This window comes from Plectropomus leopardus, chromosome 19 (assembly GCF_008729295.1).
Source record: "Plectropomus leopardus isolate mb chromosome 19, YSFRI_Pleo_2.0, whole genome shotgun sequence".
Taxonomy (NCBI): Eukaryota; Metazoa; Chordata; class Actinopteri; order Perciformes; family Serranidae; genus Plectropomus; species Plectropomus leopardus.
The window spans coordinates 19,639,600-19,663,364 of record NC_056481.1 but is presented as its reverse complement, the minus strand read 5'-3'; the positions used below and the strand labels follow the sequence as shown (position 1 = coordinate 19,663,364).

Sequence of the window (23,765 nt, the reverse complement as noted above, 5' to 3'; positions counted from 1 at the left end):
GTTCTCATACCAAGTCGTCACATATCACTGCTTTGCAGTGGATTTTTGTGTCTACATATTATGTTTTAGGTATCCTTCTGCGTCTGCTTTTGATGTTCCGCGGTGATGTTACCGTGATGTCGACAAAAGCACATGGTGAGATGATGCTACACCTGATTATGTTTAGATAACAAAAGCACATGGCAGTCAACGCCGGGATGTCAACCAAAGCACATGCAGGCAAAGGTGGTTAGGATTAGGGGAAGGAGGCACATGTTAATGTGTAGAAAAAAAACATCATATTTAGATGGAAAGTGAACACCAGACTCCTGCATGAAAGTCCTGGGTTTGTTGGATCCATCTACCACCCCTTCAACCAGCCCTACAAGAACCTTCATGCTCCTTATATCATGTCATTACTGACAGCATTGTACCTCGACACCATCCAGTGGCGTATCATGCAGACACAACAGGTTCTGTCTGGCCCTGTTCTTAACTGACCGTGTATGATGCTGCCATTGAATCTAACGTCTGGCTGGCCGTAGATGTATAATAACAGTGGTAACTGTTCTTTCCAGTTGTGTTCTCAGCTTATGCCATTCGATGCCATATCATATGGACACAGAAGATAGCTTTTGATGTTTGGATCTTATACCAAAATCGATGCAAAAGCGGCGGTATTTGATGTCTGTGGAATGAGAACGGGCTGGCAGTTCCTAAAATAAAAACCCATTTTCTGCTTAAGTCTTCTCACTAGTAGTTCAAAATGTGGCTTAAAGGAAAAGACAGTCGTCCAACAGAGTGCCCAGGTACTTATCAAAGTCGCTCTTTGCTTTTGGTCTGATGTGTAACAGCAAACGGGAGATCTGAAAGCTTTTCCTACACTATGTGACAAGCACACATTAATGCAGAGTTGGCAATGGTTAGCAGTAAGCTGGTGGAAAAGATGCCGTCCTCTCCCCCACTGGCTCATCCCCTCACTGCTGTTATTTGTTCCGCCACCGAGGCTTAATAATGTTGCTGACCGTGGTCTTTATTTGTTCTCTTTCACTGACTCTCAGGTGCCTTAGCTGTGCGATGTAAAGCCAAGAAATGGCAGAGAGTGGAACCGATGGGGAGAGAAGAAGTAAGGATAAAGGGGGAGGAGGTGGCAAACCTCTCCAGGAGGGTCTCTCCCCCGCTGCTGGGAACAAGAGGCACCTTCCTCGAGGGATAGTGATCCAGCTGACTGGAACGGAGGGAGACTGGGACAGTCTGGATGACAGTGAGCTCATCTTCTCCCTCGACCACGATGAAGACTACCCCTCCATCTCTCTCTCTAAGGAGAGGCAGCTTTCTGTGGAGGATGATAGAAGGTTGCAGTCCCAAGCATTTCATGTCCCCCTCTCGCCCTCGTCCCCTGGCTCCTTGGGCAACTGCTCAGTCCCCAGCTTTCTCTCCCCGGGCCCGTCATCACCCACCCACCGCCCCCTCGCCAGCCTGGTCAAGTCGCTCTCCACGGAGCTGGAGCTCAAAGAAGGCTCCACGCTGAGACCCAAGCCCCTTCTTAGCCTAGTGAAGTCCATCTCCACGGAGATCTCCCGCTCCGAGCCAGAGGTGTCGCAGTCCAAGTCAGACTCCCGCCTCAACCTCCACTTGTGGAAGCAGCTCACCCAATCAAAGACCCGCAGCAACGGGGACTCCCGCACCGCGCCCCCGTCTCCGAGCTCACTCTCCCCCAGCGGAGAGAGCCTGAGAGGGGGCTTCTTCAAAATGGAGTTAGAGGACACAAAGAGGAAGCTGTCGGAGGCCGTGCACGAGCCTCTTAGCAGCATGTTTAGCAAGATCATGAGGGAGGAGAGTGCAGGGAGCCCAAAAATCCAGAGTAAGAGCTCCAAAGGTTTAAGGCGAGACGGGAGTACGGACACAGTTCTCTCAGAGTCTCCTGTGAGGAAAAAGGCAGATGCAGATGTTTCTTCTGTTTTTGACTGGCCTCCTGTCAGACAGCCAAGAAGAAGCCAGCGCAGCTCCTGCCCCATGCATCACAACAGACAACTTCACAGGGAGACGGAGCTGGAAATATGTACAGACGGTGACATGATGCAAGTATTCGCCACAGAGAGGTCACCTCCCCTCACAGCGCCTTTGGTCAGGACTCCTCCCCTTCCTCAGCCCCCTCACCCCCTGCCACGCATGAGTTTATTCTGTGTGGCGGTACTGTCCTACGCCTACTTCATCCTCCCTCTCAGTCCGTACCTCTCTGGCTTGGCTCTAGGATTAGCACTAGGCTTCCTGCTTGGACTGTTGCTCATCAGGATGGGCTCCCCGAGGTCTCGCCGCTCAGAGTTCCCACGCAAGGTAGCACACACTCTGCTGGGAGAGGAGATCCTGGCAGGTGGCTCTTTCTGCACTCAGCCTGACACACTCAAGGTAAAGCTGATGAATCATAAAGGCGGAAAGTGTCACATTTTGTTCTCGCCTTATTTTAAACCGCCTCTCAATCACACACTGACACATTTCTCAACACGTCCTCCATAAATACCACCTGAGAAAGTACAAAGGTCACCAGACTTTGAGTTACATTTCCTTGGTCCACCTCTCTTAAAGCAATGGATGGCATTTTAGCAAAAACATTTATTTGCTTTCTTGCAGACGAGAAAACTCAAAACAAATGTGATGTCTGTCCTTTCAGTGTTAACCTTTTGAAATCCGGAGCCACATCAATTTTCTCGAGCTGCTTTCAGAGGTCTTTAACAAGTATTTAAATCTTTGTCACATATCAATTTTGTGCAATTTTTTCAAAAATGTGGGGAAAAAAGCAATGGTATGAAATGTTCCTCAAATTGCAAGTAATTAGTAGATTTAGAAAATTCTATATAAAAAAGCTAGGGAAAAATGTCTTGGGGGAAAAAAAACCTCACCCCTACCACCCATTATATTAATAATTATATTGTAGATTTAAAACTATGTAACAGAATTATTACAAGTTTTTAGCACTTTTTTAAGTCTTGTTTGCCCTTTTTAACTTTATTTTTCATTTATTTATTTAGTTATATATTTTTTTGCTCTCTTGCAGAGAGTTAAATGAGAAGATTGATACTACTCTCATGTCTGTCCTGTCAGTATTAAGCTACAGCCAGTTAGCCAGGCGACACAGCTAGAAAATAACCAAAAGTGACTGATATCTGAATGCACTCTAAAGGCCCAAAGACAGCAGTGACAAAAGCCTCACGTCCCCTGTGTCTCAGCCAAAAAGTTGTACATGAACACACCGCAAAGTCTACAGCTGAAGGGCCAACCAGCATATGCGATCTGCACTTACAGAACAAGTTTGTTTCCACCTCACTCCCTCTGGACTTTAGGTCTTTGTATACCCTTGCTTCTGTTTCTCTTCTCGAGCACTGAGCTCAACTGACAATCAGAGCGATTTCATTCACCGACTGGTTCCACAGTCTCAACGTTGATTCAGCAAGTTGAATTTGGCATTTTGAGAACATTCTGAATTGACTTGAAAAAAGCCAACAAGGGTCCACAGTGCAGGACACATCACAGAGACTAGGGTGACAGATGGTTGAATGTCCACTTGGTTTGTCAGGGCCTTTACAGCTACAGTTGGCATTTTGAGAAATAACTTTATTTGTTTTCTTGCAGAGAATAAGATTGAGAGTGGCATTGATATCCTCACCTCTGCAAGAAAGTGAAGCTCTGTATTTTTTTAAATCTATATTTATTAGGTCAGCGTAAATTCTTTTACTTAAACACAACTCCATAAGACTTCAAGCAAAATAAGTTTATATATGCTTCAGAATCGTCTTAAATAAAAAAGAGGCATCTTTAAGATAAAACTGCTCAGTCTGAAATAGATGCTGCAGTGTTCATTAAGCTGCATATCAGCTCCATGCTGTCACAGATTCGCTTTAAGAGTTTGATGCTCCCTTTTAATGCTCCTCATAAATAATGTATTATTCATCCTGAAATTTTATTTGTACTTTATTCATGGTGGTGTCAGCCTTTGCCCTTGTCTCAGAAGTGACTGTCTATCATCTGATTTCACAGACTAAAACCAAACTGCTAACGACCAAACAGGGGAATTATCTCAAACCTCCAATTTCCAACCATCTCTACCACGCCCCAGCCCCCTTCCTGACACAGTACAGCTTCCTCCTGCCTGCATCTGAAACACTAATTGCCTTAGGATCTGACAGACTCTGGATGGTAGCTGTCCTCTCCAGTCGCCCCGTGTCGAGCTCAGCCAGGAGGAGAACAGTAATTACCGCTGCAGCTCAGGAACATTTTATTATTGAAGCTTTTAATTGCTTTCTTGGCCATCTTATGTTGCTGCATGGCACTTTGAGAAACTTTAATCTGTGAAGGAAACAGTCAGCAGAGGTGCTGAACCGACTTGTTGGCTTAACTCTGGTCTTTAAAAACAAATTAAGACGCGTGAAAACTAATTAAGAGAACTCTGTTACTGTATTTGTAGTTAACTATTAACGTGAATTCAGATGTCATTCACTTTCACTGAGTGTTCCCCTTCATTCTGCTGAGCTAAACTGACTGTAGTGTTTGTAAGCTCTAATTATGTGGCTAGGAGACAGTTAGGATAACTAAGCATGAAGACACAGTTAGCCTGGTTCAGACTAAAGATCATAAATACTCCTACCAGTGCCTTTAAGAGCATGTGGAGTTCTTTTCACTAGAATATTAGAATTTGTTTCGTTTCACCATTTCTTACATATGTCCCACAACCTCCAGTGGTTGTGCTATGTTTCCTCTGTATCCGTTAATTTTCAGAGAATGTGTACAAATACGGACAAAATGATATATCTATTGTTGAGCATAAATGAGCCTTAAAGCTTACTAATCAAAATGTTATCCTGTTACGTTGTTTATTTCATACAAATAAATGTGGTGTAGGTTTTTCTTCATGCAGTCTTTTCTTTGCCATGAGGTTGCATGACAATCATTGGAGACTCCAGGAAGTCTCTTCACCAGGCTGCCATGGCTTAGCTCCTAGGAACAGCGCCAGTATTTGAACCCAATTTTCGTAGTGGCTGAACAGTGGAATTAAAATTTCCCAAGTCCGTAATGCGATGCCATTGGGCCCAAAAAGACTTTTTCCCATAGACTTACTTCATGCACCACTGAGCAACTTTCATAGGAATGAGCGGGACACTGCCTCCAATACTGTATCCAGTTTCCCTTAATACGTCCATGGTCATTCCCCAATAATTGGTCTAACATAATTTAGCTTAGCAATTGAGCAAAACAGCAGTTGATCATTTCTGAGCCATGACAGTGACACTGAATACATGGTGATTATGACAGGGGTTGATTTACTCTGATCTCCTCTTGCCTAAACCTAACCAATCTAACCAACAAAGGCAACGAGTACTCGCCAGTCATAAGGAGAGTAGGATCATTCCTTTGCTATCCGAGGATTGGTAAATTTGCAATTGATAGGCTTTAGTGACAGCACCATGAAGTGAGGAAAGATGCTTTGCCCGGGAGGCCAAATCAAGGACACAATGACCCTTCAAACAAAAAGCTATTTTGTCATATTCCATTCACATTCTCTGTACTATCATTATTATAGATGACTAATCCTGTAAACCCTCGGCTCGCAGACTTGCCCTCTGTTCTGCATTTTGTTCCACAACTAATTTGTCCGTGTTAAAATCAAATCTGCAGAGGAGAATTTACCATACCATAGTTTGTACCAACAAAAACACACATTTACACCCACTTTAATTCACTTCAGGGCTGATTATAAATATCATAACATTTTCAAAATTTGTCGACTTGTGTTTATTACCTGAAACTATGGAGAGTGTTGACTGAAATTACTTTGTGCCTTTTCAGGGCTGGATGAACGAGACGCATGATTACGACCCAGAAACCTCCCATCCAGCTCTGACTCACTCAGTGTTCGCCACCCTGGAGGGCTCCTGTCTCCGTCTGGACTCCCCACGTAACAACATCAGCCGCAGGGCCACATACGACGAGAGAGTCCACGATGCCACCTTCATCAAGTCCCGCTTCTTTCAGCTCACAAACAGCAAAGTATGTTTTTTTTAAGATTTTTTTTTAGCTTTTATTGCCTTTAATGGACAGGACAGTTTAAGCATGAAAGGGGGAGAGAGAGAGGTCGACATGCAGCAAAGGGTCTGGCATTGAACCCGCGGCCACTGCGGTGAGAATACAACCTTTGCATAGGGGGTGCCACTCTATCCAATGAGAAACCAGGCACCCCAACAGCAAAGTATGTTGACTAAGTCATGAATCAATGAACAATTCTATTTCGGTTACTTGAAAAATTGATTATTTCACACATTTTTTTTCAATATCCCATCTTACTCTGAACTGTAATGCTTTATTGTTTGTTTGTTAAGTATGAATCTGAGTTTGTTAAGTATGAATCTGAGTTTGTTAAGTATGAATCTTCTACTATTAGTATAAGAGTGAATGAATAATTCATAAATGGGACATTTGTCTGTATTAACAAAACTCTGCCGCTGTTCCCCAAAGGTATTCCTGCTGCCATCTGCGCTCGCTCGCAAGAGGATGTGGAACCCAAAGTATCCCATCTGCATCCAACTGTCCAGGGAAGCGAACTCACAGGAGGATGAGGGAGGAGAGGAGCCAGGAGCTGAACCGGCAAGTCCACAGCAGAGTTCATCCAAATACGTCTATGACCTTCCCACCACTCTTTACGTCTTTGGCCGCACAGGAAGAGAGAAAGAAGAGTGGTTTCGTCACTTCCTGCATGCATCAATGGATACAGAGAGGGAACAAGAGGGAGACAGACAGCAGCCTGGCAGATGTGTGTCCAGATCGGGTAGGAGAGCGTTAATAATGCATTAGAGAGCACAGGGCTTCCGGATAAGGCATCTATACAAATGATATATGTGTGGATTATGGATTACGTGCTCCAATTCAACATGCATTTCAAAGCCAATCCCTTTGGAGGGAACAGACAGATCTTACAGTTGTTTGGTGACATTACAGGGCAAAGGGTTTTTTTATCCAAAGAAAAATACTGTGTGGGAAAAATGTAATGTTTTCTTAAACAAATCCGTCATTTGATCCATCATCTGTCACTCCTACTTTAACATTTAATGCATTAGTTGGGAGCACCAAATACAAACAGTTACTACGTCACATTAATGGGAATTGCTGGTGATGAATGTGAGTGATTTTGATGAATAGTTTAACTTTCAGGGAAATACATTTGTTTACTTTTTTGCAGAGTTCTGTGAGAGGATTAATACCACTGTCATGGCCATATTATGTATTAAGTATTCAGCCAGAGCCATCAGGTTCTTAGCTTAGTTTGGCATAAAGACTGGAAATATGGGGAAACCGCTAGCCTGATCTCACAGAAATACATGAAATGACCACAACTTCTTAAGACAGCATTACATGGTGGTGGCACGTAATGTGTTAAAATTACATGCTGTCACAACAGAAACAATACCAATGGAAAGTCAATTAGGACCCTTTGTCGTGGTGAACAAATGTATTTCCTGTTTTAAAAGTGTCATACCAGGAATGGTGGTTAATGTTATGTGCCCATATGTCGTATAAAGAAGGAGAACATCCATGTAGGGTTGAGGTTGGGCTATTGGACATGTCAGACAAACACAGGACTTTCACCCAGGGGCCGCTGTTTGTCCCATGTTGATTTTAACTTTAAGAACTTCCGTACTTTAGAATCAGAATCACAGTAATATTTATTACCAAGCAGGCTCTCTCTTGCAAGGATTTTGCTTTGGATTTTGGTGCATACATTAATCATTCAATGAACATATTAAATGAAATAAAAATAAGGCAAACCATAACAAGAAAATCTAAAGTGAGAATAAATGTATGACAAAGATACTTTAGACGAATAACAAATATGTAGAACATAGCTGTTTCAGAAAAAGAAAGCTGCACGGTTTTGGGCAGGATGTGCAAAAATATGAATTGGGGGATGTGTGAAAGATCATAGTTGCGCAAATATGTGCAATGTGCAGAGGTAATAATCCAAGATGTGTATTAATGTTATGCATATATACAGTACCTATAGTTGGTTAAAAAGACCATGTTAGTGGGGTTCCTGAGGCTTGTCGGTGCTGATGAGCCCCACTATAAGAAACTGCTTTGTAATGTGATGTTTTCTTCCTGATGGGCCGCGGTCCACTGCCAGAGGGGAGTGTTTGGAAGAGTTTGTGTCAAAGGTGGAAGGGGTCGGCCACCATTTTTCCAGCCCCCCGCAGGGTCTAGGATGGTACTCTTCAGTCTGCCCTTGTCCTTGGTTTAGCAAATGGTGATGGAGGAGGTGAGGATAGACTAAATGATGGCACTGTAGAAGTGCACCAGTGCTTATGTGACTTAACATCACCTACTTATGTCACATTATGACATACCTTGATAACAAAATGAATTGTTTTAAGAAAAATCTCAATCTCTTCCTAAGCCAACTGCTTTTGGTTCTTAAATCCAACTAAGCTGTGACATTTTCACAGTGTTAACCACGTGTTTAAACTGCAACCGTTCCAGCACGCAAGTTTAACACATTACGTGCCACCAATACTTATGTAGTGTTACAAGGCTGTGGTAATTTCACATATTTCTGTGAGATCAGGTCAAGTCTGGTTCAGTCTAAAAGTAACAAACCTGCATGATTAATTTTGTTTGCTCACTTTCTCTCTCTTATTTTTTTCTTTTTAAATAGAAATGATTTTTTATACAAAACATAACTCTTCCGGGGACTTTTTTTTAATATTAAAAGATGACATGTGACAGGAAAGCTGTCACTTTTATTGTCTTGCTGTACTGATGGAACTGGTGCTGTGAAATTAACATTATATTAAATGTATCAAGGCAACAGGTAAACATAGAGACCGCTTTGAGAGAAAGTTTCTTTATTATTCTGCCCCAAATGGTTCTCTTTGACACTACTGAAGAATTGCTCTCAAAAATAGTCTTTTTTAGTCTTTTTTATCTGTAAATGATCAGTGTCAACAAGGTCTATTTATTTCTTTTCTGCCATACACTTTATCTCAACTGATTCCAATTGCTGTCTGTATTCTCCCAGGTGATCCAGCTTTTGCACAGAGTGTCAGTGGCCAAGGTAACGTGCCGAGCAGCAGGGGCTCCAGCAGAGTGGGCAGCAGTGACGATGACACCCCCTTCACACCTCCAGCCCCATGCATCCCTGCAGCTCCTGTAAGTCAGACCTCCAGTAGCACCAGGGGCCCTTCCCTGCTGGACTACCCTGGATACATGGCTCGTCTAGTGGCCACAGAGGATCTGACGCCCCTCTCCAGTCCTGGAGCTGGCAGCACAGAGACAAGCCCCACTATCAAAGGAAATGTAAGTCATGCTTGCAAATGTAGTTAAGTGAGGCAGATAAAATGCTGCAGGGACATTTCAGAGCTTGACAGTTCACGTTATATTGCATTTGCAAAGAGTAAAGATACACTGTGCAGCAGTTTGAAATGGCATTTCCAGCATTTAAGAAATGATTCTCCCCTTCCTCCTGATTTTCTGGTCCTTGCTCAGCAGTTAATTAGCTGTCTTTTCTACAGTGTACCTGTGATTTGGCAGAGCACTCTGGGACAAGCCAGACTGACTGGGCTAATGCTCTAATTGGCCGAATCTTCTGGGACTTCCTGCGAGAGAGGCACTGGGCCGATGCTGTTTCCCACAAGATCCAGAAGAAGCTGAGCAAAATCAGAGTGCGAGCAGTTCAATTTAAAGTCACAATCCCTGTACAGTGTCTTGGGGAAGAGGCATACTCCAAACCGAGTATTACAAGGAAATATTGACAAGATGACTCTAATAGCAACAAAACAAAGTCACAACTGTATTTTCTTGTTAATAAAGTTTTGAAAATTATGATAGCCTTCAACAGATCTTACCTAGGTAGCCAAAATGACCTGGCCTAGCATCAGCCCAAACACAGCATGCCAGAAGAAATAAGTCTGTCCATGTCAGGTTGCCCGGCTTTAGCTCAGATTTAGCATGAATTATGCCCTAGAATTGGGATTAATAAATTGGCCCAATTCCAGCTTCCAACAGTGCTATCACTGAACCGTTATCAAAAATGAAACTGGCCCAAACATGGCATGCTGAAAGATATAAGTCTGTCCAGGTCTGGTACCCCTGCTTGGCTGAAACTGGGGGTAAATGATAGACCAGAATTTGGCAAAATAAACTGGATCAACTCTGACTGCCGACACTGGGGAGTGTCATGTTTTTTGGGGGGTTATTTTGGCCGTTGTCTTGGTTAATTAGCTTACTGGTGAGCTAGCTAATATAGGGTTGTTATGGCTGATTTGTGCATGACAGTCCTGCTTTTTTTTTACATATTTCCATGTTGTGTCCCCCCGTTTGATGGCATATGACACCCAAAATTTCCCTTAAGTCCAACAGCAAAGTTCCTTCACTTGTTATCGCTCCTCTAATATAAGTTCCGGGTTGGTAGAGAAGAGCACATGGTGCTTACATCACCCTATAGAGAGCCTCTAGTGAGCTTGTGATGTGCAATGTTCAATTTTATTTGATGACTTCTTTGATTGATTTATAGCTCAAAGCTTAAGCTTAAGCCTGTAGCCCATGCAAGCAGTGTCATCACCTTGACAACTTTTTCACTAGATTTTGTGACTTTTCAAACCCCCCTAGTAACCTTATATCTAATAAAAAACTACTGTCAAATTTAACCAATTATTCAGACTATCAAGGAAATGAAGGATGGTTAATATATGCATGCTGCTTAGAGTAATCGCAGTCCATGGCTCTTCTGCCATCAGCACAGGGTCTCTTCCTTTTTGTATGTCTTTTATATCATTTTAATTCTGGTCTATTCTTTGCAGCTGCCTTACTTTATGAATGAGCTGACTCTGACTGACTTGGATATGGGCTGCTCGATGCCGCAAATCACCTCTACCTCCAGACCAGAGGTCAACCACAGAGGTGAGGACAGACACACATCCAGTGTGCGACACATATGCAAGAGATGAGATGACGTGTTGCTCATGTGATTACAGCTGAGTCCTGCAGAGCATCAGATCAGACGTTGTTATCCTGTTGTAATCTCATGCAGCAGGAGAGCCATTAAAATTTAGAGCATATTGGTGTGTGTGTGTGACTGTGTTTGTGTTTTAAAATCAGGCAATCTGGCAGACAACCCTCCTAATGATGAGGGGAATTTATGTGCGTCAGCATGTTGCATCTACGTCTCTCCACCCAATTCGCTGTTACACAACAAATGATCCAGTTTTCAGCTCCTAAAGGCGGATTTATAATTTGTTATAAATTTAATTTCAAGGCTTGATAATCACTGTAAAAGCTGTTTAATCTGCCCACTAAGCAGTGAGTGTATGTGTGTGTATGTGAGTGTGTGTGTGTGTGTGTGTGTGTGTGTGTGTGTGTGTGTGTGTATGGTGTTGACCTCTTGCTGCCCCCTGCAGGCCTGTGGGTGGAGCTGCAGCTGGTCTACACTGGTGCCCTGCAGATGACCCTGCAGACAAAGTTCAACTTGTCCAAACTGGGGAAAGAGGGCAGTCAGGATGCAGACTGTGCCACCGAAACTGGTAGCCCACGGTTAGTACTATACACACACACAAACACACACACACACACACACACACACACACACAAAAACCTGTACTTCTATCTTTGTGAGGACCTTCATTTTCATAATACATCCCCAAGCCCCTCACCCTTATTTTAACCATCACAACCCTAAACCTTACCTGAACTTAAAATTCATTGTAACATTAAAACCAAGTCTTATCTTTTAAATGCGCCTTTAGAGAAGTGAGGACTGGCCAAACGTACTGATTTTTGATTCTCTGTTGGTTAAAAAAACATTTGGTCCTCACTATGTAGCAAGTACAAGAACATACAGAACATGCCTATCTCAACTGTCCTCTTTAATGTGCTTGTCTGAAATGATTTGATGCGTATTTGTAGAATTTTATGTATTTCACAGTTCCACTTACAAACCTCCCCTTGTGTATAAAATTATGTTAAGGTGATATGTTGTTATTTGTGGTAACAGCAGCCACTCCTACAACAAACTATCTGTAACATTGACAGATAGGGGTGAGCGCTATGGACAAAGTTAAAGTTTTCTGTCACAATGTATGTCATTTTATGTTGATATATATATATTGGGTCTGTTTTTAGAAAATACAAAACAATTAAATAACTGATAAATTACCAGTGTTATGAGGGTTACTTTTAAAACTTATTCCACTACAGATCACTGAATATATGCCTTTAATGTCATTTTACTAAGAAAGTTTTCTAAATATTTTGGATTACTTTTTGAATACTTCAGAATTGTCTTGCTGAGTTTTTTCAGTTAAAAGAGGTGGTATCATATATAAAACTCCTCATTTCAACTTCTTCTTCATCAAAGTGAGCATCATCCCCTCCGGATGTCATCATCAGGGTTTTTTCTCAAACTTTAAAACTCAGATTGTAGCAGTCCCTCATTGTTTAGTACTTGCTGTCATCTCCATTTTCCCCAGTTAATTTTAGCCGACAGTCACAGTTGATTAGATAGTGATTCAGATCACCTGTTGTGCAGGTTTGCTTACTGCCTCCTCAGGAAAGATTGAGAGCAGCTTGGTGCTGGACCAATCAGGCTGAGAAACACCCTTTCTGAGGGCTTAAGAGAGGTGATGAAACACACACCCAGGGCATTCTGATCCTTCCTCAATCTAATGCAGACCTCATGTTAGTAGATGTTGACAGTCAGAAACTCTTCTCTCTTGGCCCTTTTAGACTTCAGTGCTGTCTGTTGCTGTTTGTCTGTTTGAGGTGGATTTTATGCTTTTTGAAAACAGAGCAGAGGAAATATTAAAGAAAACCTTTCCACTTAGTCAACTGCATCAGAGTAGCTCTGTGTTTTCCTGCAAGAGGTCACATAACACCCACAGGCTTTATATTGTGATTTTATTCTTTGGTTTGTTTCACAAAGACCCAATATAACCCCCACCCCCCCACACACACACACACACACACACACACAAAGACGCATGTGTTGATTAGTATGCCTGTGCCACACTGCCTGCATTAGCAGCGCATGATCACAACTTTGTGGCGCTGCTGCAGAGTTGCCTGCTGATATAACTACTAAATTTCTACAATTAAAGCCAATATGCCACTGCATTGTCAGCAACACAGTCCTCCAAATATTTTACAATACCTGAAGGGATTCTGTCCACAGATGTGTTGTCAGAGGGCTTTTGTTTTGACATGGGAACAAGGAGTTTTGAGTTAAAAATATTTAGGCTATTAGGCTATCATTGTTGTGTTTACTAAAATATTTGTGCCAAATTTGAAAAAAATGCCTCAAGGTTGTTTTTTTTTAGATATTACGTTTACAAAAATGAGATGAATGAGTTTATGGTGACCATTACCTTTGACCTATGACCACCAAAATCGAATCAGTTCATCCGTGAGTCCAAGTGAATATTTGTGCTAAATTTGAAGAAATTCATTCAAGGCGTTCTAGAGATATCACGCTCACAAGATTTGACCGGACGAACAACCTGGCGTGGAGGCATAAAAATCAATACCTCAGTATTTCTACCATCCGAAGGTGTGTTTCATCATTTTAAGGCCAAGTAGCAGTGGTGATAGCATTAAACCCTGTATTTGCATTCTTATCACAGCACTCCACACACAAATACACACCTACACAGCTCTCTTTCTCTCCCTTTATCCCTCTGCCGTCTGATCTACCGAGCAGAGCTCCACATTACATTGATTAGCATAGAGCTGCCTGTCACAGACCTGCAGCCGCAGGGATTAAAGTCCAGGCAAAGCCTTACATTAGCTGTCTGAAAACTTGTGCTTGTTAATCTTTTCACTCCACTGTGACACTTCTGACATGTTCTTATACATGCATCCTCCCATAAGCCAATCTGCATCGTTAAAATCCAGTTTTTTTTTTGCCAAAACAATAAATTATGTAGGATCTATACTACACTTTCATGCGTAATTTGTCACCCATCCACCAGTTTATAACTTGTCTGCTGTGCGTCCTCCCAGTTGCAAGCCTATCTTCAGTGTGTTGGCGGACAGCGATGAAGAGTCCTCCAGCGCTGGTTCATCTGACGAGGAGGAGCTGCTTCTTTCTGAGCCTCAGGGTCCAGTCGGGGAGAAGGGATCCACATCAGCTACTGACGGGTAAATACCCATCAAAAAAATTAAATAAAGCCCATTTAAAGAATATGACTAATGTACCATCAACTGATATGCTGTCTAATAATTGAGTCAATAAGCCTATTTCCAGCGGTTTAAAGGGGAGAGAAAGTGTAACTCAGTCAGCAACACTTCTTAGTGTTACTTCAACCCATCTGTGTTGCAAATGCTCCTTTTCTAAAGCTGAAAATAAACTGCGTCACACTCAGATAGCTCTCACTCTCCTTTCCATGGCGTCTGAATACTTCTCTCCTCTCATCCTGTCTTACAGGACGGGGGGTGGAAAGACTGGAAAGAAGATTTTGAGATTTGTGGACAAAATTGCTAAATCCAAATATTTCCAGAAGGCAACAGAGAATGAGTTCATTAAAAAGAAGTTTGAGGAGATGTCCAACACGCCACTGCTGCTTACTGTGGAGGTTCAGGAGCTGTCAGGATCGCTGGTCGTCAACATCCCACCGCCTCCTACGGACAGGATATGGTAAATCATGAGCAACTTCTCACCACTGTTTATAATTTGGAACATAAGAAAGACGGACAACATGACAGGGCTCTAAAAGTGAAGCCAAAACATTTGGGTTGCCCCCTGGTGGCACCACTTTTTAGAAAAAACAAAACAGATTTATGTGTGAAAAGCTAAGGAACAGAGATTGGTCTAGCTCCACTCTGGATGAAGACACTAAGATTGCCTTCAGACTTAATACATCGGTCCCTCCAGGATTTTGTAATGTTGCGTCAATTCACAAATCCAGCCAATCCCCAACATTCTTTGTCAATGCAAGATACCAAACAAAAGACAGAGACGCTTCATGTTAAGTTGCTGTGAGCTGTAAATTCACCACTTCTAAGCAGAAGAGAGAAGATAATGTTTTCTCTGAGCCCAAGGTGAAGAGTCTTTTCTCCTTTGTGCCACTGCATCGTGTGCACCGCAGCCTCTGCCAAAGATTTGCATAACAGTTAGGAGCACTCACTCTGCAGCAATCTCAGAGGACAAAAAAGCTCTCAAAAGCACACTGTAAAGCAAACTGGCTAAAATACAGCAAAATAAAAGACTGCTTGACTTGAACTTATTTCAGTTGACTAAGGGGGCTTGGACTGATGATTCGACTCTCAGATTCCAACTGAAATCATGTTTTGCTGTGTTAGCTCGTGCTAACCAGGAGGAGAGTTGAAGAAACGGCCCTTTAGCTTTTTTTCGAAAGGCAGCAACAGGTGATTTTCAGCAATTCGTTGCAAAGTAAAGTGTAAAACATAGCAAGTTGAATAAGTGTTTAACAAAGTTTCCATGAAACAGGCACAGCAATCCCCCCCCAAAAAAACCCTGGAAATCCTTGAGTTAAAGTGAAACATTTTTTTAAATTTCACTCTGTTATACTGCATGTCATAAATGCACTGCAACTTCAGAATCAGTTCATGTTCAGCAACATGTTTGTGACTCATTTTTTGCCAGCCAAAAGAACATTCATTCATTTTCACATCCACGTCAGTCGAGCCTGTTTCAGGCAACAACATGAGCCTGAAATGTGGCCTTAAAGAGCGATTCAATATAGATGCGATAGATCTGATTCTGATCTAATCTCGTCTGCAGGTACAGTTTCTGCGTCCCCCCTAAGCTAGATCTGCACGTCCGTCCCAAACTTGGAGAGAGGGAGGTGACTTTCTGTCACGTGACTGAGTGGATTGAAAAGAAACTGCAGGATGAGTTCCAGGTTAGAAACAAAAAAATAACGGCACCTACTATAAACAATGATCCGAGCTTTCATAACAATTGTGTTTTTTCTTTGTCCAGAAAGTGTTTGTGCTGCCAAATATGGACGACATCTACATTCCCCTGATGCATTCTGGGATGGACGGCCCTCAGACTGCTCAGCACCTGTCTGCTCAGTCACAGCGGTCCCACAGCTCGTCCACAGAGTCCATAGAGAGGATCCCACCTGAGATCTGTGAGGCTGAGATGGATTAGTGCCTCACTGTTGATCCTGGAAGATTCATGATGTTAAAAAAAATCACAATGAGAAGAATAAGAGCATTAAGTTTCAGACTCACTAACCAGAGGTTTTCTGTCTGAGCCAGGAGTCTCTTAACGTCCTAGCGCTGCACAAGTGATACCTTTTGCAAATGTTTACATGTGAAGGATCCTTATGAGATTATATTTGTGACATTTACAGCTCAATGTCACTTCAGATAAAACGTGATGGACATTGTTAAATAAAAAAGCACCCGCCACATGCACATGAGTAAAACTTTCATGAGACACCAAAAACACATTTCCTCTCTAAATCTTACTTTTGAACCTTTTTATAAAAACTGCAGAGATGAAATGTTTGTGAACCTTTTCAGTTTCAGCTTCTGCACATACTTGAATGAACTCTCGTGCAGCGTTTTAATGGATCATGATGAATCTTATAAACATCATATTGCTGTATATTAAAAGACTTTATTCATACTTTACTTTGGTGCAGCTCTTATTATTATGTTGCTCATGATTTGACACACTGTTCACTGCCGTTTGCTCATATTTTAATAGAAAACTGACATAAGGTTCTTTAATTAGTTAAAGGGACAGTTCACTCCAAAATATGTACATACATCCATATGTTTCCTCTTACCTGTAGTGCTATTTATCAGTGTAGATAGTTTCGGTGTGAGTTGTTGAGTGTTGGAGATATTGGCTGTAGAGATATCTGCCTTCTCTCCAACATCATTGAGGTGGATTAAAAAAATACATCTGAAAAATCTCAGAAATTCTCACTCTTACTTCTTCTTACTGAAGATAATCCACACACCTTGTTTTAGGCAGTTTTCATGGAAGAACTATTTTCTTTCTACCAAACTACCGTAACCATTAAGAAGGTGTCCCCAACTGATTTACAACAAAAAAAAGGCACAGCAGATGAATATTTTCAAGAGCAACAAAGCTGCAATAATAGTATTAATTGTAGTTCAGTTATTATAACCAGCGATGCATGATGTACGATATAATACGGTACAGTATAATTTATTGTTCCCGTAGGTAAATTTGTCTTCGATTCAGATGCTGCACCAATTAATGCTTTCACAGTCACAATAAAATGAACCACATATGGACAAGTCCATTGTAGTGACCATTATGCATCATGCATTTCCAAACAATTAATAATTTAAATCATCCTTAAATCACACACCCCAAAACCCTTTATTTGCTACTTGCTCATCATCATTAACAAGGCTTTACAATAATCAAGAGAGGAGAAATACAGCATGTAATCTATTATAGTGAAAATGTAATCTCATATATTTTATTATATATTCTGCAAATTTAACAATAAGGCTGCATTCACTTTCTTCTGCAAAGATACAAAGAACAGAAAGTAAAAGATTGTACTTTTAGATCATGTCTTAATTATGGATTTTAGATGACCAAAGCATAGCAATTTTGGCTTCAAACTCAGATGAATCACAGATAAAATTAAGTTATTTTCCTGGTTTGTTTTGGATCATTAAAGAATGAAAATGCAACTCTGAATCACTTTATCCAAATAATATGAATATCATTTGTTATGAAGCAAAAAAGTTTAGGGTGGAGATCAGATCATCATCTCATTGGCACAGCTTCATTTAACAGGAGTGAGAAAGTGAAATGTGCTTCATTAACGCTTCAGTGAACACTTTCATGGTTGTGAGTTCTGCCTTTACACTTCAGAGAATGTGAGTCGTTACCTGTGGATGCATCCAAAATCAAACATCTGAACTCTGAGATCAAACCGAGGAGCAGTTAATTGAAGATAATTGTAACAAATGGTCATTTATTACAGAAAACACATGTAAATCAATGACAGAAGTGACGAATGGGAAGCAAAAATTCAACAGAATGCAGGGGAAAACAGCAGAAGTCCTGATCCATGAAATGAAATCACAGTGTGGGAAAGAAGTGTGACGATGTGTGGGAGGGTGTGTGAGTGTGCACATGTCACTCTGTGGGATACTGCTGAGTTATTTGTGCTGCAGTTCATTAGACAGGCCCAAGGTCTGCTGTGTTTCAAACTCTTATGAGATGTTAATTCGCCGCTGCAGTGAGTGTAATGACTCCACAGTGGAAATAATCTGCATAAAGTCACTTAGAGTGAAACTATATTTTGTGTTACGTTATCACCCTGTGATTGCTGAAAACACAGCTAAGCCTCAAAATAACTACATTATATTTACTGATGATGTTTGGTTTCATCCCACGTTAAGTGAAAGAATGAAATTCATGATCACAAGATATAAAACCTGTGTTGTGGAGTCGTCAAGCGAGCATGAGAGGGCAGCACCCGTTCACCATCCAGCAGGATCATACTGATGAACTCCTTCAGCATGACTTTATTACAATCTCACTCTCATTCTGGAAGAAGTAATCTGATCCAGAGGTGTAGACTCAAGTCACAAATCTGGTTACTTTAGACTCAAGTAGACAAAATCAAAAAAGAAAAATTGCAACTCAAATCAGACTTTAAAACCAATGACTTCACTCTGACTTGAGTCTTTTGACTTTAAAATACTTAATGCGTTCCCCGAGCTCAAAGATGAAAAAATATGTTGTTTAAAAGGGGAAACTGGAGAAAGAGTCTTAAATAACCCTTTGATGGCATGCCAGCATTGTTTTAAGGTAGACTGCAGACTGACTGAGGTGTAAGTACTTTTATCAGTGTAAATTTTTTTCAGATTCGTTTCTCCAAAAATGAAAGTACACCAAACTTGCAGAATGGCACAGTCTCATCCAAATGGAGGCAGACTGATGCCAGGAAGAAATTCTTAGTAGCACAAGTATCTGAATTTTAAACTTTAGTGCATTAGTGGATTCTTTCCAAATAAAATCTGATCACTGAATCCTAAATCAAACTCCTAATCACCCTTCCGGTGAGGGAAGAGGGTTTTTTTTTTTAGGTTATTCGTCAGTCCGTCCTGTTCTTGTGAACACGAAATCTCAAGAATGCCTAGGTAATTTCTTCAAGCCCAAAAGTTAAATCAGTTCAACATTGAGTTCAAGTGGAGGTTTGTGCTACATTTGATGGTCACTTTTTAACTTGCATCCATCTCATTTTTGGGATATCTCAAGGTCATCTTGGTGGTCAAAGGTCATATGGAACTCACAAAACATGTTTTTGGCTATAACTCAACGCCATATCTCAGGGACAGAAGGGGAGACATTTGTCAGATACTAAATTGGTGACACTATGCTTGTAACTGTTCTGATTATGTGTGCAGCATCCTGGTGCACATAGGCATACAACCACTAGACGGTAATTCTAGTTTTATCATATAAATGCTTTTTGCTGGGGAAGTAGTTTATTATTTGTTTGCAGGATTGCATTTGTTTTTGACAGTTTCTGATAGCGAGCTGTCTCTGCAATAATTTATGTGCATTCATGATTTTCATGGGCGGTGCATTACTGTAACAGAAAAAACACTCGTTATGTAACTTAGAAATGAATGCATCCATTCTTCCTCCTCCATCTTCTTCCTCAAACTGCATAGCAGCCTGCTCTGATACTGAATGATGTGAATGACAAATGGGATCAGGGATTGTGTTTCTATAGCAACTATCTCAAGTTTAGAACAACAACAAACAGACAAAACATTATATACATTTTTGACCATCAGGCCGCCACAGTTTTTGAACAATAATAATAAAAAAGATCTTGTGGTCCTATAAAATTCTCTTAAAACTCCTATCCAAGGCTTACCCAAAATAAACTGAAAGTTGCTCTTGTTTTATTCTTAGTTTATAGAGATGCATGGTCTTATTTGAAAGGTGACACTCTGAATAGTCAAAATCATTGTAAGTGCTTCTGTTGTTGAGATATATCAGTTTCAACACTCTGAAACAAAATATTTCTTAATGTTCACCTGAATATGCTGCAGATGACTAGAACTGGGCGGTATTAGCTGGAAAACACAATGGGGCCAAACCATGAACCCTGATATAGTCCAAATTCAAAGTAGATAACAATATCACATAAAATAAACATTTTATGTTTTTTTTTTCTTTCTGATGCTTAAAAACACATGACACAATGGGTAACACAATGAGTGAAAAAAAACAATACAGACCACAAACCAGGAACTTATTAGATTTTGGTGGTCATAGGTCAAAGGTCAAGGTCCCTGTGACCTCTTCTTTCCCACACTTGTGAACACAATGCCTCAAGAAAACCTTGAGGGAATTTTTTCATTCTTGGAACAAATGTCCTCTTAGACTCAATGATGAACTGATTACATTTTGATTGTCAGAGGTGAAGTTCAAGGTCACACTGACCTTTAATTCTCTTGAATACCATTCTTAAAATGACCAATGCTTTTCGCTGGGGCTGCAGATTATTTTGAGTTCATTTACTTGCAGTTTCTGACAGGATGTGCAGAAAGTGATGCACTGTAATTATAGAGGCGTGTCAGAGTCTGCCAATAACAACTGAGCCAACAAGGTCAGTGGAAGTGTGCGTATCCACATGTTTCATTCATGATTGTGTTGTATAACTCTAACAGGAAAGCCCTGTTTTGTAACTCTGTTAGTCTTGGAAGTCTCTGCACAGCAGTTTGTTCTCATACTGTGTTGTTTGAGAGAGTTAGTTGCTATAGCAAATCTCTAAAGATTAGAACAGTGAAGACAATAAAAATAGAAAGACAAAAACAAACTTTGCCTTTAATTCAATTCATTTATCTAATTTAGCAAAGGTTTCATAAAGGAAATAAATACAGTCAGAAATAAAATAAAAAATAGTTTGGCTACCATATTATATCATTCATATCATAATAGTATAAATAAAGATGGCTAGCTCAGAGTCCCACTGTCATGATGTACTAGGACACTTAAATAGAAGAGAAACATCACATGCCTGCTTATCCTATAATGACAATATAGTGTGTAAAGTGTAAGTACTTTTATCAGTGTAATACTTTTTCAGATTTGTTTCTCCAAGAGTGAAAATACACCGAACTTGCAAAATGGCACAGTCTCATCCAAAGTGAGGCAGACTGATGCTGGGAAGAAATTCTTATTAACACAAGTACCTGAATTTTAAACTTAAATGCATTAGTGGATTCTTTCCAAATAAAATCTGATCACTGAATCTTAAATCAAACTTTTACTCACCTTTTTTCCATCACAATAAAGCTCTCAGACTGCAGCCTTAATGTCAGATGTTGCAGCCTTGATGTAACTTGTTGTTTGGTTAACGGTGCCTACACATATTTCATTCACAGATGATTGTGTTGTGTTACAGAAAAACCACACATCATATAATTCTTTCATCCTTTCTTCCTTCTCCATCTCCTTCCTGAAACTGCACCTGCATAGCTGCCTGCTCTGATATTAAATGATAAGACACAAATATGACTGCAGGGACTGTGGTGCTAGAATTTTTCAAATAAATATAAATAAGATGCATCTGAAGGGTGCTAATGCTGTAAAAACAACAGAAACAACAACAACAATGAAAAATATTTTTTTTTACAAAAGAAAGGGCTTTCCCCATGTGCATCTAAGACCATTCTGCTTGCATAGGATTTCCAAATTAAGAAATATTATTGACCATGTTTTACACCATTATTATGGATTATGGAAGAGGCATTTGATAAGGTATAAAAAAAAAAACCCATCACATTCAGACTGGAAGTGAACACCAGTATCCTGCATGAAAGTCTGGGGTTTGTTGGATCCATATACTACCCCTCCCACCTGCCCTATAGGTGCCCTCGCGCTCCTTATGTTATGTCGTTATTGGCAATGCTTTAGTACAATGCACACACGACAGGTTCCGTCTGGCTGTGATCTCAAGTGACACCACCCGTTCACATATCAGGCTGATGTGGCAGGTGCCATTTGGCCAGCAGCATATACTAACAATGTATAATAACAATGTATAATAACAAGCGACTGGATGGGCCCCGGGCCCTCCCTCACTAAACATTTGGGGAAACAGGCCTCCAGAGGCCATTCATATTGGTACATTTTGCAAGACACCCCCCTTAAAAATGCCATAAAGGCACTGAAGAGTGCACTGCTGTGGCTTCTACCAGCTGTATGACAGCTAGTTACCACGAGGTAAAGGTAGCTATAGCTTACTGTCCTAACTGTCATACATATGTCAGTACAACCATCAGGGCCCTTATTGGCTTCTTTGCCTGAACCCCCTCAGAGTCTAGGGCTGCAACTGAAACACAGCAGACTTGCAGAATGGTAAAATCTCATCCAGGCAGACTACTAGAAGGAATTTTTTTGTTTTTTTATTGTAGCTTTTTAACACCTACTTGAATTGTAATCCTTTGTGTGAGGGATTCTTCCCAACACTGAATGAAAGTGCAAACTTTTCTCAACACGGTTTAATTCCCGGAATCCAGCCCTGTCTCTGACATCACAGCTATAATTAGATTTTCTGTTGCTGGGTACAAAGAAGAGCCTTTATTTTCTGCTCCATTGCACATGAATGTGATTCCTTTAAGGAAGTGTGTTGAACACGTCCCGATTAAATAATCTCTTAATCATCAGCATTATGTTTTACAGCTCACAGCTTTAAATACCTGCTTTGTACAAAACAAAAAAAATAATAATTATATAATAATAATAATGATAACAATAATAAAGTTGTTTTAAAGCACCTCCCAAAACAGAGAGTACTTCTACAATAAAACTACACACATTTAAAACACAAGGAAAATGACACAAACTAGAATGTCATAAAATGTCACCAAAATGAAATATCAAATAAAAAACAATAAAAGAAATCAACATGAGAAATAAATTTATTAAGATAGCAAGGATAGCAATAACACAGACAAACAGCTCAGATAAAATCAGGATATGCTTTCTCATAAAAGTACACTTTTAGGAGAGGCCCAGACTGCAAAAGCTCTGTCACCTTTAGCCTTCGTCTTGGACTCTGGAACAGACAAAAATCTTCCGTGCTGGATTTCAAACTGTGCAAAGGTTCATAAGGAGTTAAAAAGTAATCCTTAAGATCCTAAAATTAATCATAAAACAGACAGGGAGCCATAAAGAGGCTGAAACTGGAGTGATTCTTGGTTTGGGTTAAAAGCAACTGAGTTCTGAACAATCTGTAGTTGATTCAAAGGTTGTTTTTTTTTTTGGTTTTTTTTTTTGCTTAAGACAGGACTAGAGGCTGTTGCATTAATCAAAGCAGAAAGAGAAAAAAAAGCATGTACAACAGTCTCGGCATCTCTAGAAGTTAAAACTTATTTTTGCAATTAGAGCAGGACTGTGCAAGCTTAGTGACTAAGCTCTGAAATATGAATAGCGTGAAAAGGGATTGCACATAATAGTGATGTCAGTGTACAGTACGATCTGTGTACACTGTACATTCCTCTGCAAACAATACATCTCACACTACTTCCTGACGGTTCCTGGTTTCTGTCACACACACACACATACACACACACACACACACACACACACACACACACACACACACACACACACACACCATATCCATAAAACAAGTTTGGTGATTGTCAGGCAGTGTAACCGGAGGGCATCTTTTCCCATCAGCAGCACTTGTCAGACTCATTATTCACCTCACACTTCCTCGTTGCTCTCCGTAAACACAATAAAATCTTCCCCATGG

At 40.7% G+C, this 23,765-nt stretch overlaps 1 protein-coding gene across 1 annotated transcript in view; it reads left to right on the top strand.

The window, feature by feature from the left end:
* Positions 1-16,362, top strand: part of tex2l (testis expressed 2, like) — a 28,333-nt gene extending 11,971 nt beyond the window's left edge. Inside the window, exons 3-13 of the mRNA XM_042507906.1 lie at positions 1,041-2,388; positions 5,821-6,021; positions 6,487-6,796; positions 9,041-9,318; positions 9,534-9,683; positions 10,821-10,920; positions 11,418-11,550; positions 14,014-14,151; positions 14,438-14,647; positions 15,755-15,875; positions 15,956-16,362. Of these exons, the coding sequence (XP_042363840.1) occupies positions 1,072-2,388; positions 5,821-6,021; positions 6,487-6,796; positions 9,041-9,318; positions 9,534-9,683; positions 10,821-10,920; positions 11,418-11,550; positions 14,014-14,151; positions 14,438-14,647; positions 15,755-15,875; positions 15,956-16,129 (3,132 nt within the window). The 5' untranslated portion in view covers positions 1,041-1,071 and the 3' untranslated portion in view covers positions 16,130-16,362. The remainder of the gene's footprint in view (positions 1-1,040; positions 2,389-5,820; positions 6,022-6,486; positions 6,797-9,040; positions 9,319-9,533; positions 9,684-10,820; positions 10,921-11,417; positions 11,551-14,013; positions 14,152-14,437; positions 14,648-15,754; positions 15,876-15,955) is intronic.
* The last annotated feature ends 7,403 nt before the right edge of the window (positions 16,363-23,765 follow it).